Consider the following 18,531-nt stretch of genomic DNA (forward strand, 5'->3'; position numbering starts at 1 on the left):
GAAGAAATATCTACTATTCAATATCACTGATATTGTTAGATTCTCCAAAAAACATTGATTTGTGCCATTTTGTTGCAACATAAAAACGAAGGAAAAATCAGTTCCATCCAGCACTGCATCACCAGGGTCACACCCACGGTAGTAACATTAATAAGGAAGGAATGCGCAGCTCGCTCACAAGCAGATCTATTTGGATGTTCTGAATAGGCCCTGGAGCTCCACGCAAGGCATCTCGCCTCCGCGAAAGGCCTTCATCATTTACATTTTGCAAAGCCGTCGGCTGGTGTTCCATGCTGTTGCTAGGCGACCGATCAGGTAGCAAATGAAGAGGTTTCCTCGATGACGTCAATCTTCATGACTCTCACATCCAGCTGGAAAAAAAGTGCGCAGGGTTCAGTCGGTGGTTACACGTAACACATGAATGCACACTGATGAATGTGCTTTACTTTATCGAATGATCACATATCAATAATAGCAACCTAGAAAATCAGGGTTACATATAAAATATCCAGTTTTTCCGTGTGGTTTGGTACACCCACACCCTGTCACTTGTCATTTCACAAATGCTTGTGCAAATATGTTAGACAACTCAACACAAGGTTAAAGAACAGAACGAGGATCATGTAAATATTTTAAATACGTATGCTGACCACTTGTAGCTTAGCAACACTTCAAATTGCTTTTTATTTCTGTATATCATCAGGGTAAAATGATAAAGTATAAAAGATTAGGTTTTAATTAGGTTAATACCCAATGTGTATTTACAAAGGTGAATTATATTATAATATATTTGTATAAATTTGATATGTATATAACGTGTTAGCGGTGTTACCGGTCTTCTTATAGCAGAGGCCTTTTTTGTGGAGAGCAACAAATCTGCTTCTTAAATCCTCAGAGATTCTTTGCCATGAGGTTCCATGTAGAACATCCAGTGGTCAGTACGAGAGAATTGGACTGAAAGCACCAAATTTATAATGCTTTAATAAAAGATACACTAATTTGTATGGTCCTGTCAAGCAGACAACTACATGCTAAATAGGACACGTGTAAGGGGTGTATTAACTTTGATACTGTGATACTATATACTGTATATGTGCATATATATATATATATATAAAATCAAAGAAAGTCATATTTTTTTCATATCAGCTGAGACATTGTGTATTTTAAAACCTGTTGAACACTTTATTTGATACTCTTTATTTATCTACCCTGAAGATATTCACATGAACAAGCATCTTTAAGTGTTTCTGAGCTACAAGTATTACGTAAGCTTAGGTATTAACAACATTTACATAATCCTTTTACATAAGAAATCTGCCTTATTATTTCTGCAGATTGAAGACTTTACTTCATAGCTTGATTTCCTGCATTCCTGCCCTCCTTTTTCTGGCAGTCATGCTTTGCAAAATGACTTCATATGTGATATTTTTGTCCTTCAAACCAGGAAGTAAGAATGTGAAAGAATATACTGTGGGTCATATTGTATTTGGTGGTATTTTCCTGTTTAATGTAACTTGGTACTTTTGCTACATAGCAACCCTTCAGCCTTATCTTCATCTAATCACATGTCTGCTGAAAGCCACCAACGCACTTTTTAAAACTTTATTCATATTAGACAAAGCTGCCAGAAAACATTGTTTTCATCACCTTTCTGTTTAGATGTTTAATGCAGTCTTGCGATAAGAACATCATGAAATTTATGAGATCATAACTGTAGATTTGATGTGTTTTTTGTTTATGTAATTATTATTTCCCAGTGTGAAACCTCAGACATTAACACTGTTCAGTGTGTGTGTGTGTGTGTGTGTGTGTGTGTGTGTGTGTGTGTGTGTGTGTGTTATCAAAGCAGACAGCTGATTAGGCAATGTTGATATTGGCATACTTGATGAAGACTAATTATTCAACACAGGCAGGGGCATGCCAGCACAATATGCTTTAAAATCTGCCTGAAAGGTAAGAAAGGACACACCTTTGGAACAAGCAGAATTTTTTTTTTTGGTAAATTATGAATAAATTGTTGCGTTAACTTGCTTGTAAACATTGATTTCCTTCAATTGATCAATCAACCAACCAATCAATCAATTATATTTTATCATTCATATAATTACCCAATAGTATGCTGTAAATATCTAAATCTAATTTAAATATAAACTTATCTACTGTACTGCACTCAGTCCTTAATGTCTTTCTCATGACGTGATGAAGTGTCTAACAGCACCCTCTTGTGGCCAAAAAACATGAAACATTTACATTCCAAAAATTTATATGTTGTTTATTAAAAAATACAGATTTTTTTTTTTTTACCATCAATTAAACATCACAAAAGAAGTGCTGTATTACATTTTATCTATCTCTTCCTGTGATATAAAACAATATAATTACCTTTCTATAATTTATTTTGTTAAACATCATACAATGTATCATTATTCAACTTTTAACTTTTATTACTAATATTTGAACAAAATGTCTGCAATTTTGTCTAATTAATCATAGATAGATACTATAATCATTCCTATTATTAAATTATCATAATAATTAGCTAATATAATTAGAATTTAATATCAAATAATAGTATTACGCTACGTATATCATCATTCTACAGATTTTTTTAAAACTAAACCAGGAAATGTCTCTTGGTCAAAATATCTGGTCTTGTACAGTAGTATCTTGTCGACAGTAATGACACCTGGGATCTACGTGATGGATGTGATAACACATTAGAAGAGTAGTAAAACATCATGATTGCACCATGAGACTTACACGATTTGATTTAAACCATTTTGTATATTATGGGATGACATGATTATTCACTAGATAAAGGATAAAGATTAAGGGATATTAAAATCAAATATTACATTACACTACAGTCTGGTCTAAGTGACTGCCAAGTTTCCTCACCAGTTTTCTTCACCGCCACTTCTTCTCTTACATCCCAAACACACACACACACACACACACACACACACACACACACACACACACACACACACACACACATATATATATATACATATATATATATATATATATATATATATATATATATATATATATATATATATATATATATATATATATATATATATATATATATATATATATATAATAAAGTCTAGAATGTTAAAAAAAGGATAATTACAATTTCTTTTTCTCTTATTTTAATAATTTTCCTTGCAGCACGGTGATTAGAGAGGATTAAATAAATGTCAGATAATAGAGAAATGAGAAAAGAAAATACCATTGGTAACATAGGATGAAAACTGACATTTTGAGTGGCATTAAAACATATTACAGTATATAAATATATATATATATATATATATATATATATATATATATATATATATATATATATATATACACACACACACACACACACACACACACACACACACACACACACACACACACACACATCAATTAGGAACATGGAATGAAGAATATGAGTTTTTTACATTGCAAAATGCTTTCTAGCTTTTTTTTAATTATTATTTTGATTAACATTTCAGGTCTTTTGTTCAAAATGTAAATTAATTAAAAATAAATAGTAGTTAATTAAAACAATCCACAAGAGGGCGCAAGTCCATTGCAGACAAAATGACGTATTCGGCAAGGCCATGTGACGCGGACATCCAAGATGGCGGTTGGGCAACAGTGGGTGTTAGTTGAGATGGTGCAAGCTTTTTACGAGGTAAGTAGAAAATTGAGTCCGATATAATTATGTAAACAGTTTTACGTTTTGTGTGCTGGATTTGCTGAAACCTGACGGATCGATGTGTCTCTCCTGAATAAATAAATATAATCTAGTTTGTTCTCTGGCTAATACAGGAAGTAAAACAGGTTGCCAAATAGAAAGTGGTCGCGTTTCAAATGACAGTGTATTGTACATTTAGTGTCCTAGATAGGGTGTATCATTAATTCTATCTTCGGGGAATGAAGTGCACTAATGTAGGGAATGAGCTGCCATTTGTATTTAAGCCTTTAATCTCGTTTATTAGCTCCAAGACTACGTTTATTTAATCACCAGCGGCAGCAGAGGCAAAATGTAAATAAACTAAAAATGAGATGAAATCAAATTATATATGTAAAAATTTTATTATATTAAAGATAAAAAGGTTTTTTTTTTGTTAAAAAAAAAAAGTGCTGGGTTCAAACATCGAGATTTACTGTGTTTCGGATTGCATTTATATTCAGAAAAGAAAATTCAAGAAATACGAGAAATGTAAAATAAAAAAAAAATCAAGAAAAATTACCTTGTTTGTATTTTTTATAGTTATCAATGTGACCTAATTTATCTTTTAATATATTAATTATATCGACTTAATAGATAGGGTCTTATAATGATAGATACTATTGTTATTTCTATTATTAAATAATTATAATTAGTTAATAGAATTGTAATCGAATTCAAATGAACCTGATCACGTTTATAATCATTTCATACAAATTCTATAGATTTATTTCTCTTATCTTAAATCCTGTAAATGTCTGCTGGTTGTTTTAAAGTTTATAATAATTTATTTTACTCTGTACATGCCTCCGTATGACATACACTGTATATTCTGTTCATATGGTGTTCAGTATTTTAAACAACATACATATTTAACCTGTTGAAGTTATAAAATCTTTGTACACGTGTTTCTCTGCTCCTAGGCACCAGCGTATCATTTGATTTTAGAAGGAATCTTGATATTATGGATCATCAGACTGTTGTTCTCAAAAACGTATAAGCTGCAAGAGAGGTCTGATCTGACCGATAAGGTAACGGGATTCCTCCAAGTTCTATTATATATCGGTTCAAAATCATTTTACTGTGTGTTTGTTGTTTTCTTGGTCTTATGTATAGTTTATTGTTATGTCACATATACACAGAGTAGGACAGAGGTAAACTCTCATACTGAAAAAATAGAATATAAAGTATAAAAGTATAAGCATCTATCTATCTATCTATCTATCTATCTATCTATCTATCTATCTATCTATCTATCTATCTATCTATCTATCTATCTATCTACTAATAAAAAAAATGATGCTGTAAAATATACATACAGAATGAATTTATTTAATCTGTTAAATTATCGTTATAATTAACTTTCGTCTAATACACAATTTTAAATCCCACCACCACCAAGCTGCCACTGCTGGGCCCTTGAGCAAGGCCCTTAACCCTCCCCTGCTCAGTTATAAGCTCTTTATAAGGGCGTCTGCCGAATGCCGTAATGTAAACGTATCTAATATAATCATATTCTTTTAATTAAACTTCACACTTTTATCATATTTTTTTACTAATTCTATATATTTAAGTCCAGGAAATGTTTGTTGGTTGTTATTTTAATTGTAATTTGTTAATGACATACATTTTTTTAGATGTTATAAAGATAGAGGTCGGGTCTTATGGTAAAACGAGAAAAAAACTGTCGGGTCTTTAGAATGATGAGTTGTGCAACTATTTATATTTGTGATTTTATTCATTCAGGTTTATGAATCGATCCCTTTTTTCAGAAATAATGCGCTCGTCCTGCAAAAAATCTATCAGTGAAATGAGAGATGAACAGACTAAAAGAAATGCTGGTCAAGGTGTAATTTGATAAATATGTTTTTATGCTGAGCTCAATTTATTTATTTTTTTAACAAAGTGGGAGGTGGAACCTTCATACCAGTCCAGATATAAACATTTGCTCTCTGTGCTTGTTCTTTCCATCCGAATGTGTCATGGCAGTAAATTTTACAGATTAAGTAATAACCTGTGGGAAAACTATTATGCTTTTTTATTCGATTACAGTTTTGTATTTGTAGTTTTGCCCCAACAACATTTTAGCCAATTTCTAAATAACAGTCCAAAGGTTTGTGCACATCCGATGAGTCACACACACGTAGGAACACATGTACACCTACTCATTCATGCAATTATCAAATCCTCCGATCATGTGACTGTAGTGCATTTAATGAAACTCAAGAGGCTGGTAATCTGCCTGTATAATGTTCACATCAACCATCAGATTGGGGATTGAGATTGCAGTAGAAAAGACATACCCTGGTCTGATAAATCTGAATTTCTCCTGAAGCAAACAGGGTAGGACAAGAATTTGGTGCCATCAGCATGAATCCGTGGCCTCAAACTGCTTAGTGTCTACAGGCTTGGGGAGATGTGTAATGGTTTGATGGTGTAATGGTTTGGGAAGCGATTTATTGGGATACTTTGAGTCTGTTAATTCCAATCAATCATCTCTTGAATGCCACAGCCTATCAGAGTATTGCTGGCAAATAAATGCTACTAGAAAACCAGAGGCTGACCGATTTTACTGATACTAATGGCTAGATTGGGTCAAACTTGCTGATAACTAATTAACCAATTAAAATGTTATTAAAATGGATACTGGATATAAAATACAAATATAATACTTAATGTAAAATAGTACTGAACTTTATTACAAAAACAAAAAAATAGTACTGAATCATGAAAATGTGCTGAAGAAAATATAGATATATTAATTATTATTAATAAGAATTTAGGAAAATACGACGTGCATTCAAACCGAAGACAAAGGTAATTCTAAAAAATAAATATATCCCCAAAAAAAGACAGTTTAAATAAACAGCCTGTGGCATAAGTGATTTGCCTCTAGAGGCCGCTGTTGTACTGTATAACGCAAACCGGAAAAACTGTATGGGTTTTTGCCAATAGTTCCAGCAATCAACTATCCACACCGATGAATCTTTCAACCTCTAAAGAAATCCCATCACAAACTGGTTTCCTAAACATGACTGTTCTGAGTCTTCACCTTTCCAACATTGTGATCATTTCTGAATGACCCACAAAAAAACCTTTTAATGCTTAAACACTTGCTGCTTGTCTAATGCTCTAAAACTGAAACCTGTGTATTGGTAAATATTTTAGGAGAAAGAGGAGTTAATTGAAGAATGGCAACCAGAGCCTCTGGTTCCTCCTGCATCGAAAGATCAGCCGTATCTGAATTATGACGTTGTGACTGGGTAAGTTGGCCTGGAACACCTTCCATTAGGGTTCATCGGTACTACATTATTAACTCTGACATGACTGATTACCGCAGTTCTATCGACTCCGAGCCGAAAGAATAAATACGTGCTGCGCTCCTACTTGCTGCTAATAGCAGTATTTTTCTTTTACAGCTCTCCAAGCCACAAAATGATTGTTAATGGCAAAGAGTGCATTAACTTCGCCTCGTTTAACTTCTTGGGCCTGCTGGATAACGCACGTGTCAAGGTTTGTACCATCGCGAATGCAGGCGCTCACCTAATTGCTTTTCCATGCGTCTTAGTTTGTGTCCAGCTCTGATTGCAGAGCAGTGGTCAGACGCAGCTGCTTCAGCGCTCACTGAGTTTTAACTGCATTAATGAATTTCCTTGTGGAAGAACAAAATCGTTTTGCATAAATGGTTTTTATTACTAAAGGATAAAAAAAATGGTGTATTGCAAAAAGATGTCACTGTTTTCGAATATGTTTATTTATTACCTTTTCCCGTTTCAGAAAAAGGCGCTCGCATCTCTTAGGAAGTATGGCGTGGGCACATGTGGCCCGAGAGGCTTCTATGGAACGTTTGGTGTGTAAAGATTTCTTTCCACAAGCTTGTTTGGGTCTTGAACTCATTTGCATTGCTAAGCGTTCCTTATGTACTGTGAACATCCCTTCTTTTAGATGTTCACCTGGAGTTAGAGGAGCGCTTGGCTAAGTTTATGAGAACAGAGGAGGCCATCATCTACTCTTACGGCTTTGCAACCATAGCTAGCGCTATTCCTGCCTACTCCAAGCGAGGCGACATCGTATTTGTGTAAGCGCTGGTGTATTCTACGCTTCCTTCTTCTCAGCCTTCCTGCTCTGTTCTGCAAACTTCTATTGTTTCCCGCTTGTGTTTTTCAGAAGTTTGTTGAACTTATCGTTCTGTTATTCTCCAGATGCACCGAACTTTGGTTACACAAGTAAAAAGCTTGTTATTGTGCGCTGTTTGTGACCCTGTTCCCACAGTGACGAGGCAGCGTGTTTCGCAATCCAGAAAGGTTTACAGGCTTCACGGAGCTTCATTAAGTACTTCAAGCATAACGACATGGAGGACCTGGAGCGGCTACTCAAGGAGCAGGAGCTGGAAGACCAGAAGGTGGAGACACAAGAGTCACGCATATGCCGTGAATACGTACTGTGGGAGGAAATCTTGTGCTTTCAGTGTAAGAACTGCAGTAACTGTAGAACAAGAGCCACAAATAATCCCACAGGTCTGTCATCTTTAGGCAGATGGAATTGACCTCTGTTTGCTAAACTGTCTCCATAACCAGTGTGATCTTTGTAGGAAAAATAGTCAAAGCAGGATTCAAATTACATAAACACTAAATATTCTTGTGAAATGGGTTAACGTGTCCAAATATGAAGTCAGAAACCAAGAATTCATCTATTCTTTAGATGTGATATCCACAGTGGTGGAAAGAGTACTAAAAAAAATCATACTGGAGTGAAAGTACTATGAATCCGGTTACTTTACACCACCGGATATCCAATCCAGAGTTTCTACACAAATACGCGAAAGAACGCAATGACGTGCCCTAATCCTCTCACTGATGTGCACTTTTTTTTTTTTTTTTCCAGAATCCACGCAAAGCCAGAGTCACCAGAAAATTCATTGTAGTGGAAGGACTGTATATGAACACCGCAGACATCTGTCCACTTCCACAGCTGGTGAGAAAACAATTACATTCAACTTCATGGCATTTGGCAGACACCTTTATCCCCCTATCCTTCATTGCTCAGGGGGTCCAGGAGTGGCAGTTTGGTGTGGCTGGGATTTGAACTCATGACCTTCGAATCCAAAGTCCAATGCCTCAACCACTAAGCTCTACCACCCCTTCTTAAAAAACACACTGTCCACATAAATCGTTGTTGGAAAACTGTGCGTCTGGAGAAATGACCAGGCATGTCTGCTTTTCCAGGTGAAGCTGAAGTACAAGTATAAAGTTCGCATCTTTTTGGAGGAAAGCATGTCTTTTGGTGTGCTGGGAGAGCATGGACGCGGTGTCACGGAACACTTCGGAGCGAATGTAAGTAAAAATATCTGCATATTGAACAGTACAGTGGAACTTTGACACTCGCGGCCTCCATTTTTGGCGACTTTTCAAACATTTCAAAACAGGGTTTGTACTAATGAATTACATAATGTTTGAAAAACAATTTTATTGTTGTATTATTAATTTAAAGTAGTAAATAAAACATTTATGACGAGTAATTCTCACTTCTTGTTGAGTTTACAGTACAGCAAATGTACAATTCCCCCTTTTGAAAATGTAACCATCAAAAGGAAAGAGTCAAAACGAAAAAAAAATTTGGGCCATAGAAGGTAAGAGTATCGAGGTTGCACTGTACTTGAGTTTTTGAATGTATAAACGATCGTGAGCTCAAATATGCACTAATCCTTAAAACCAAGACGCATGTTATTGAAAAGCCAGAAACAGTTGATTTGAGTTTTTAATATCCTAAAATATAAATCGACTTCTACACCTCAACAACCAAGATCAACCCAACAGCAACAAAAAAAAGATTAAAGCAATATTTAAAAAAAAATCTTCAATGGACAAATAAAATGAAAGTAAATATCGGCTCTTTTGCAGAACCTTTAGGCCGATGTGCTAAAGGTAACGCTCGTTGTCGATTTAAATATAGTGGAGTCAAATATGTGCATCTATTAAATCATAAATGTAGTAAACAAAAAGTAGGCAAAAAATAGCGTCAGTACATTTTACTCGTACTTTACACCACTGTAAATAAAAAGCGATTAATACAATCGTGATACGATTCTTTTTTACAATCTTCTTCTTCTTTCGGCTGCTCCCATTAGGGGTCGCCACAGCGGATCATCCGTCTCCATACCACCCTGTCCTCTACATCTGCCTCTTTTACACCAACTACCTGCATGTCTTCCCTCACCACATCCATGAACCTCCTCCTTGGCCTTCCTCTTTTCCTCCTACCTGGTGGCTCCATCTTCAGCATTTTTCTACCAATATAATTCATGTCCCTTCTCTGCACATGTCCAAACCATCTCAATCTCGCCTCCCTCACCTTGTCACCACAACATCCTACATGTGCTGTCCCTCTAATAAACTCATTTCTAATCTTGTCCATCCTCGTCACTCCCAACGAAAACCTCAACATCTTCAGCTCTGCTACCTCCAGCTCCACCTCCTGTCTTTTACTCAATGCCACTGTCTCTAATCCATACAACATCGCAGGTCTCACCACAGTCCTATAAACTTTCCCTTTCATTCTTGCAGATACTCTTCTATCACAAATCACTCCTGTCACTCTTCTCCACCCACTCCACCCTGCCTGCACTCTTTTCTTTACTTCCCTAACACACTCTCCATTACTTTGCACTGTTGACCCCAGGTACCTGAACTCCTCCACCTTCTTCACCTCTTCACCCTGCAACCGCATCACTCCACTGCCCTCCCTCTCATTCACACACATGTACTCTGTCTTACTCCTACTGACTTTCATTCCCCTTCTCTCCAGCGCATATCTCCACCTCTCCAGGCTCTTCTCAACCTGCTCTCTACTCTCACCACAAATCACAATATCATCTGCAAACATCATAGTCCAGGGAGACTCCTGTCTGACCTCGTCCGTCAACCTGTCCATCACCACTGCAAACAGGAAAGGGCTCAGGGCCGATCCCTGATGTAGTCCAACCTTCACCCTGAACCAGTCTGTCGTACCTACTGCACACTTTACTGCCGTCACACTGTCCTCATACATGTCCTGCACCACCCTCAAATACTTCTCTGACACACCTGACTTCCTCATACAATACCACAACTCCTCTCTCGGCACCCTGTCGTACGCTTTCTCTAAATCCACAAATACACAATGCAGCTCCTTCTGTCCTTCTCTATACTTCTCCATCAACATCCTCAAAGCAAATAAGGCATCTGTGGTGCTCTTCCTCGGCATGAAACCATACTGTTGCTCACAGATGGTCACCTCTTCTCTCAGCCTGGCTTCCACTACTCTTTCCCATAACTTCATGGTGTGACTGATCAACTTAATTCCCCTGTAGTTACTGCAGGTTTGCACATCTCCCTTATGCTTAAAGATCGGTACCAGCACACTCCTTCTCCATTCCTCAGGCATCCTCTCCCCTTCCAGAATCCTGTTAAACAATCTGGTTAAAAACTCCACTGCCATCTCTCCTAAACATCTCCACGCTTCTACCGGTATGTCATCTGGTCCAACCGACTTTCCATTCTTCATCCTCTTAATCGCTGCTCTCACTTCCTCCTTACTAATCCTATCTACATCCTGCTTCACCAACTCCACATCCTCCAACCTTCTCTCTCTCTGATTTTCCTCATTCATCAGCTGCTCAAAATACTCCCTCCATCTTCTCAACACACTCTCCTCACTAGTCAACACATTTCCCTCTCCATCCTTTATTGCTCTAACTTGCAGTACATCCTTCCCAGCTCGGTCCCTCTGCTTGGCCAATCGGTATAAATCCTTTTCTCCTTCCTTAGTGTCCAACCTCTTATACAGTTCCTCATATGCCTTTTCCTTGGCTTTTGCCACATCCCTTTTAACCTGCTGCCGCATCTCCTTGTACTCCTGCCTACTTTTCTCATCACTCTGTCGATCCCACTTCTGTTTTGCCAATCTCTTTCCCCTAATGCTCTCCTGCACTTCCTCATTCCACCACCACGTCTCCTTGTCTTGCTTTCTATTTCCAGATGTCACACCAAGTACTTTTCTAGCTGCCTCCCTCATCACTCCTGCAGTAGTTGCCCAATCATCCGGCACCTCTTCACCACCACCAAGCCCCTGTCTGACCTCTTCCCTGAACCTCACACTACACTCTTCCTCCTTCAGTTTCCACCATCTTATTCTTCTTTCAAACCTTACTTTCCTCCTCTTCTTCTTCGCCTCCAAAACCATCCTACAGACCACCATTCGATGCTGTCTAGCTACACTGTCCCCCGCCAACACCTTACAGTCTCCAATCTCCTTCAGGTTGCATCTCCTACACAGAAGATAATCCACCTGTGTGCACCTTCCTCCACTCTTATACGTCACCCTATGATCCTCCTTCTTCTTAAAATACGTGTTCACCACTGCCATTTCCATCCTTTTAGCAAAATCTACCACCATCTGCCCTTCCACATTCCTCTCCTTAAAACCATACCTACCCATCACCTCCTCATCACCTCTGTTCCCTTCACCTACATGCCCATTAAAGTCTGCCCCAATCACCAATCGTTCTTTCCTAGGTACACCATCTACCACTTCATCTAATTCACTCCAGAATCTTTCCTTCTCCTCCATCTCACAGCCAACTTGTGGAGCATAGGCACTGATGACATTTATCATCATCCCTTCAACTTCCACCTTCACGATCATCACCCTATCAGAAACTCTCTTCACCTCCACTACACTCTTACTGTACTCTTCCTTCAGAATCACCCCTACACCATTTCTCTTCCCATCCACACCATGATAAAACAGTTTAAACCCACCTCCAATGTTCCTGGCCTTACTCCCTTTCCACTTGGTCTCCTGAACACACAACACATCTACCTTTCTCCTCTCCATCATATCAGCTATCTCTCTCCCTTTACCCGTCATAGTACCAACATTTAAAGTACCAACCCGAACCTCTACTCTCCTACACTGCTCCTTTTCCTGCCGTCTCTGTAGACGCCTTCCTCCTCTCCTTCTCCTCCTTCGGCCAACAGTAGCCCAATTTCCACCGGTACCCTGTCGGCTAACGATACCTGTGGCGGTCGTTGTTAACCCGGGCCTCGACCGATCCGGTATGAAATTCTCATTTGTGATCCGCATATTTGATTTGGCACATGTTTTACGCTGGATGCCCTTCCTAACGCAACCCTCCCCATTTACCCGGGCTTGGGACCGGCACTAAGAGTACACTGTGCCCCCCTAATGGCTGGGTTGATTCTTTTTTACAATATTTGTACTTTATTGGATTTAATGCGAGTTAATATGGAAAAACCTTTGACACAATTTGACACAAAAAAAAAAGCCAATTTCTTTAAATTTTTTATATCTGCCATTGCCACAGGTTTTGAGTTTTAATAGCAGATTAAATCCAAACTTTAAAACGTCAAACTTTTTTCAATTTATTTTAGTTAGTGGAAAGTTCAGAAATAAAAAAATCTCTATGATTTTAAATAAATAACCAATATATTATTGTACATATTTCGATTCATATTTAAAACTCATTCACATTATTTATTTAGATTATTATCTTAATAATGTTACGACTTAAACTGTATGCAGATCGATGACATCGACCTCATAAGCGCCAACATGGAGAACGCAGTGGCCTCCATCGGCGGATTCTGCTGCGGACGATCGTTTGTAATTGATCATCAGGTACCTGAGATTTATGTCTCTTTCAGCACTGGATATTCTTCTCTCTGCAAACCATCAAAGTTTTCATTGTAGTTCATTTCGATTTCGGATGTGCACGGGATTGGAGAAGGCTTTTGTATCATCATCATCATCATTTATATGATCAAAAGCAGTGGATATAACTGGATACATGTGTGCTTTGAAATGTAAACCCGGCTAAATGCAAGATCTATGACCCATCTATGAACATCTGTTATATGCAGACCAGATTTCTGGCTGAAAGAACTTTATGATCAGAGTGACTGCAGGACACACTCATTGAGCAACATTTCCTGGCAGTGAATTGAAATTAATTCCTGGACGCTTTTAGGCAGAATTCCTTATTTAGACATTGCGAAGTCACAGGAAATTTCTCACTGATCGATCATGCTTTTGTGTGTGTGTGTGTGTGTGTGTGTGTGTGTGTGTGTGTGTGTGTGTGTGTGTGTGTGTGTGTTAGCGTCTGTCTGGACAGGGCTACTGTTTCTCAGCCTCCCTTCCACCCATGTTGGCTTCTGCTGCTATTGAGGCTCTCAACATCATGGAGGAGAACCCAGGTAACAAAACACACACACACACACAACTCTGGCATTCAATTTTCCATCCAATATACAGTATAATTCATCTTTCTTTATATAACAAAGCACACAAAAGCTGTTAAAATGCACAATAATATCTAAAGGGAGGAGCAGTTAGTAGATTCATGCGTTTTTGTTACCCATCAGATTACTGGGTTTATTCCATTTCACAATTTTGACCTGGAAATGCTTCAAACAGAAAACAAAGCCTGATATCTTCCTGATTTGGACCATATGTTGAGGCCCATATGAATGCTACAAAAATTATTTTTAAACTTTGAGGACTAAAAAAGGGACTCCTAACTGGCTGCAGATCTAACTCTGGATTTTATAGAACCAGACACGAGACCTCTCTTGATTTATATTAAGCTCTCTATTATGAAAGATGCCGCAATAGTAAATAAATCATTGTTTAATATTCCGATCAAACGGCTCGTCTGCAAGCTCCTGAGCGAAAACCTGTTCTGTTTCACATGCGAGTTGGATTACAGGATACTATTAAAGCAAAAATCTCAAAAATGCATAATTAACAGGCATACTTGTATTACAAGCCCAATTCCAAAAAAAAAAAAAAAAAGTTGGCACACTGCGTAAAATGTAAAAAAAACAAACAACAACAACCTGAAAACCAATAAGGTTCATTGACCACAGGTTGGTTTTAATTGGGTATAAAGACTCTCAGAAGTAAAGATGGGCGGAGCTTCATCAATCAAATTGTGGAACAATATCCGAATGATGTTTCTTCAACATTAAAATAGCCAACCATTTTTTTTTTTTACTTCTATTATGTGCTGTAAATGATGATATTCAACAGTTTTGTAATTTTGTTTTGAGGAACATAGTTCTGATCGTACGAAATTTTTCTGTTTAAGACAACTTGAAGGATTGAAGGACGATAGCAGGTAATTGCAGGAGGATTCCGCAAAATCCACTGCGTCTTAGCAGTCATGTCTCAGCAGTAGGACCTCTGCGTTCACGGCTCCACTCTTATGTCTGCAGAACTTATTTCACTAATTGGGAACCGGCGTTCTGACGACCAAGCTAAACAAATCACTATGAGTTAGATCACTATTAATTACTAGGTGTGACTTGGTTCTTCCTGCACGTTAAAAACTTATTAACTAAAGTGTCTTTTTTTTTTTTTTTTCTTTTCTTTTTTTGCCCAGAGATTTTTACCATCCTGAGAGAGAAGTGTAAATATGTCCACAAAGCACTGCAAGGGTAAGGCATTCTAACTCTTAATATTTTTCCCCATGAAAACAAATGACCATTTTATATGTATATATAAATACATTTATTTAGGTCTAGAGAACTGTTTATAAAATATATATAATAAATAAATAAGAATTATATATATAATTTATAATTTATTTATTATATTATATATAGCCAATAATTTACACAGACACTTCTAATATGATTTTCTGCCATATACACTGATCAGGTATAACATTATAACATTGAGTGGTTATTTATTTTATTAATTATAATATTCAGTGAATATATTTATTGGGCAGCAAGTGAACGTTTTGTCCTTAAAGTTGCTGTTAGAAGCAGGAAAAATGTGTATGGATTTGAGCGAATTTGACAAATTGCGATGTCTAGACATTGCTGGAGAAGTGAATGCTGTTGACGCTCGACAGGTCAGGGCTGTTTTGGCAGCAAAAGGGGGACCAACACATTATTATGCAGGTGGTCATAATGTTATGCCTAATCAGTCTAATAATGCATGTATAGCAATACAATATAAAATTCAGCCCATGTAAAGGAGCTTCCCAGTCACATATATCACATACGCATATCCCTCTACTTGTAACACTTTATTGTAGTTATTGTATTGTTTAGTGCTAAAACTGTCATCATTACAGCTGGCATGTGTGTTACAGAATTCCAGGCTTGAAGGTTGTTGGGGAGACGTTTGCTCCAGCATTCCATCTCCAGCTGGTGAACAGCAGCGGATGCAGGGAAAGTGATGTTAGGAGACTACGCTCCATCATTGACTATGTAAAACACTTCTCTAATAAATCATTTTTTATGTAAAACTTCAGATGGATACAGAATAGCTCTTCACTCTAGCAGTAACAAAACATATAAAAATATTTAACTGGTCTGTGTTAATACTGTAGTTTATTGCTTGCTTGCAGTGTTTGGACAGACAGATCGCTCTCACTCAGGCTCGCTATTTAGATAAAGAAGAGCGTTTCCTTCCACCACCCAGGTGAACACACAACTCTCATCTTGTGTATGATACATATATTTTATATCCTTTTTTTTTTTTTTTTTTTAAGCCTTATAAATAGAGATTTTCACTATCACCAGTCATGATAGATATATAATAGTTCATGCATTTCCTTGCTTTAATATGCCAAAACACATTATAATTGATTGTACTTATGAATGAATGCTTTATATAGTTCTATGTCTGGTTACAAATAAATGGAAGAACACATTCACTACTCTTCCAGAAACCCAATAAGCCAATTATTTTCAAAACAAACAAATTATTTCCAAAACAAACAAAAAGAAAAGAGGGCAAAAAAAGTACATATTTAGAGTTTTGTTTTCTTTCTTTCTTTCTTTCTTTCTTTCTTTCTTTCTTTCTTTCTTTCTTTCTTTCTTTCTTTCTTTCTTTCTTTCTTTCTTTCTTTCTTTCTTTCTTTCTGTTGCAAATGAAGTAGAGATGGAAATAAATTTTTTTAAATAGGTTGTAAGTTGTTTAATGACCCAATGAGCTGTGTAGAAGAAAAGCAGTTTATGGTTTAATTGAGAAGGAAGAAAACCTTTTTTTTTTTTTTTTTTTTTTTTTAATTAATAAATTATTTACATTGAATTATTGATGTTAAGTTATAAAAAGAACTTTGATAAGCTTAGATAATTATTATTTATAGATTTTTTTTTTGTTTTATTTATTTATTTTTTTGAAATATTTAAATAATAAGTAATGTTTTTATAAAAAAGAAAAAGAAAAAAGTACAGTTTAAAAAAAAAAAAAGAAGGTTTTACGTATAAGGACGTAATAAACAACAATGTGTTGTGTGGTTTTCATTTGTGGTTGTATTTACCTAGATGCATTTTATTGAAACACACCTTTTAATTATTTGATGAATTTGCTTTATTTGTGTCTAAATTGAATGTTTTGTGCCTGGATTCCAGCATCAGAGTGGTGGTGACTGTTGAGCAGACTGAGGAGGAAATCGAGAAGGCAGCATCCTGTATTCGAGAGGCAGCTCTTGCTACACTTTAATAAATGCGAACGCTTCCAGCATGATGTCAAACACTGAAATAAACAATAACACATCTGTCCAGCTGCAGACCATCTCTCATTCCATGCCACCCATTCATGGTGCTTTTGCCGTGGCTGTCGGACCTTCAGACATTGGCCTCGGGACACGGTGTCCTGCGTCACGAGAACTGAATTAATGGTTGCAGCTTTTTATTTTGTTATGAATATTAATTCTAAAACACGGTTCTGTTTCGACTTTCGGTTGCACATTGAAATGAATGTAGAATTTCCTTTCACCAAATATATTTATGTTCCATCTGATGCCTTGAATAAAAGCAACGGTTGAACAAACTCCAGTAAATACTAAAAACATGTTTTAAAGCGTTAAACACATGTTCCTTTTATAGACTGTTAGGGATTCTTCCTGAACATTTCCATAAGAAAGACATTTCACCATGTACATTTTGGGATTTTTGTGTTTTTTGTTTTGTTTTTTACAAGAACTTTTTTTTGTCCAGGAAAAAATGTATTACTTTTACAAGATTTATTCTTTTTCCATATATTGCATGAAACTGTCAGCTTGTTTTGACGGCATGACTGCATCTAGGACACGTTAAGAATTATTTATTTTTTTTTATGACAATTTCAGTCTTGGATTAAAAGTAACAGTAAGCAGGATTATTGGTTCTCGGCGTAATCAGATTCTAATAACAGAGGCGACATTTAAATGTTTAATGTAAATCCTTTCTGAAAGTATCTTAAAAAAATAAATATTACTATATTCAGTTTTTCACATGACAGAGCTAAAATAAACGTTTTACCTTGATATACATTTTTTTTGTATCCAATTTCTGTAAAGTGATAGATTTAATTTTGAAGTTGTCAAATCTATCATTAAGATTTTTTGTTTCTTATGCAGTCTGTGATTCATTTTAGAAAAGTCTTTAAAAAAATATGAGAACTTTTACAATCCAAAGAACTCTTGATGTGTCCTTTTTTTTCCTAAGACTGAACAAAGTGCATTTTCTGTGTTGCTGCTAACCGCGTGTGGGATTTTCTTTAATAAAAATCAATTTGTAAAATGGGTGTTGGGTTTTTTTTTTTTTTTCTGCAATTCGGCTTCATGTTGAAAAGTAAAAAGGTTCTTGAAAGATCTTCTAGTCGCACCTTTAGAAATCTGGTTCTTTCAAACTCATATATATATATATATATATATATATATATGTGTATATATATGTATGTGATGTGATTAGAGAATCAGGTGCTAATTTGGATTTAAGTGAGAAATCTGGTTAGTTAGT

At 36.4% G+C, this 18,531-nt stretch overlaps 1 protein-coding gene across 1 annotated transcript; it reads left to right on the forward strand.

Moving 5' to 3' along the window:
* Positions 1 to 3,563: 3,563 nt before the first annotated feature.
* Positions 3,564 to 18,312, forward strand: sptlc1 (serine palmitoyltransferase, long chain base subunit 1). The gene is made up of 15 exons (XM_083567989.1): positions 3,564 to 3,694; positions 4,657 to 4,764; positions 6,902 to 6,996; positions 7,153 to 7,246; positions 7,511 to 7,583; positions 7,679 to 7,811; positions 8,006 to 8,135; positions 8,618 to 8,707; positions 8,959 to 9,066; positions 13,316 to 13,411; positions 13,890 to 13,986; positions 15,174 to 15,228; positions 15,894 to 16,011; positions 16,152 to 16,225; positions 17,161 to 18,312. The coding sequence occupies exons 1-15, from the start codon at positions 3,641 to 3,643 to the stop codon at positions 17,249 to 17,251; spliced, it is 1,416 nt and encodes a 471-aa protein (XP_083424115.1). The 5' UTR covers positions 3,564 to 3,640; the 3' UTR covers positions 17,252 to 18,312.
* Positions 18,313 to 18,531: the final 219 nt, after the last annotated feature.

Source organism: Silurus aristotelis (genome assembly GCF_946808225.1).
Source record: "Silurus aristotelis genome assembly, chromosome: 18".
NCBI lineage: Eukaryota > Metazoa > Chordata > Actinopteri > Siluriformes > Siluridae > Silurus > Silurus aristotelis.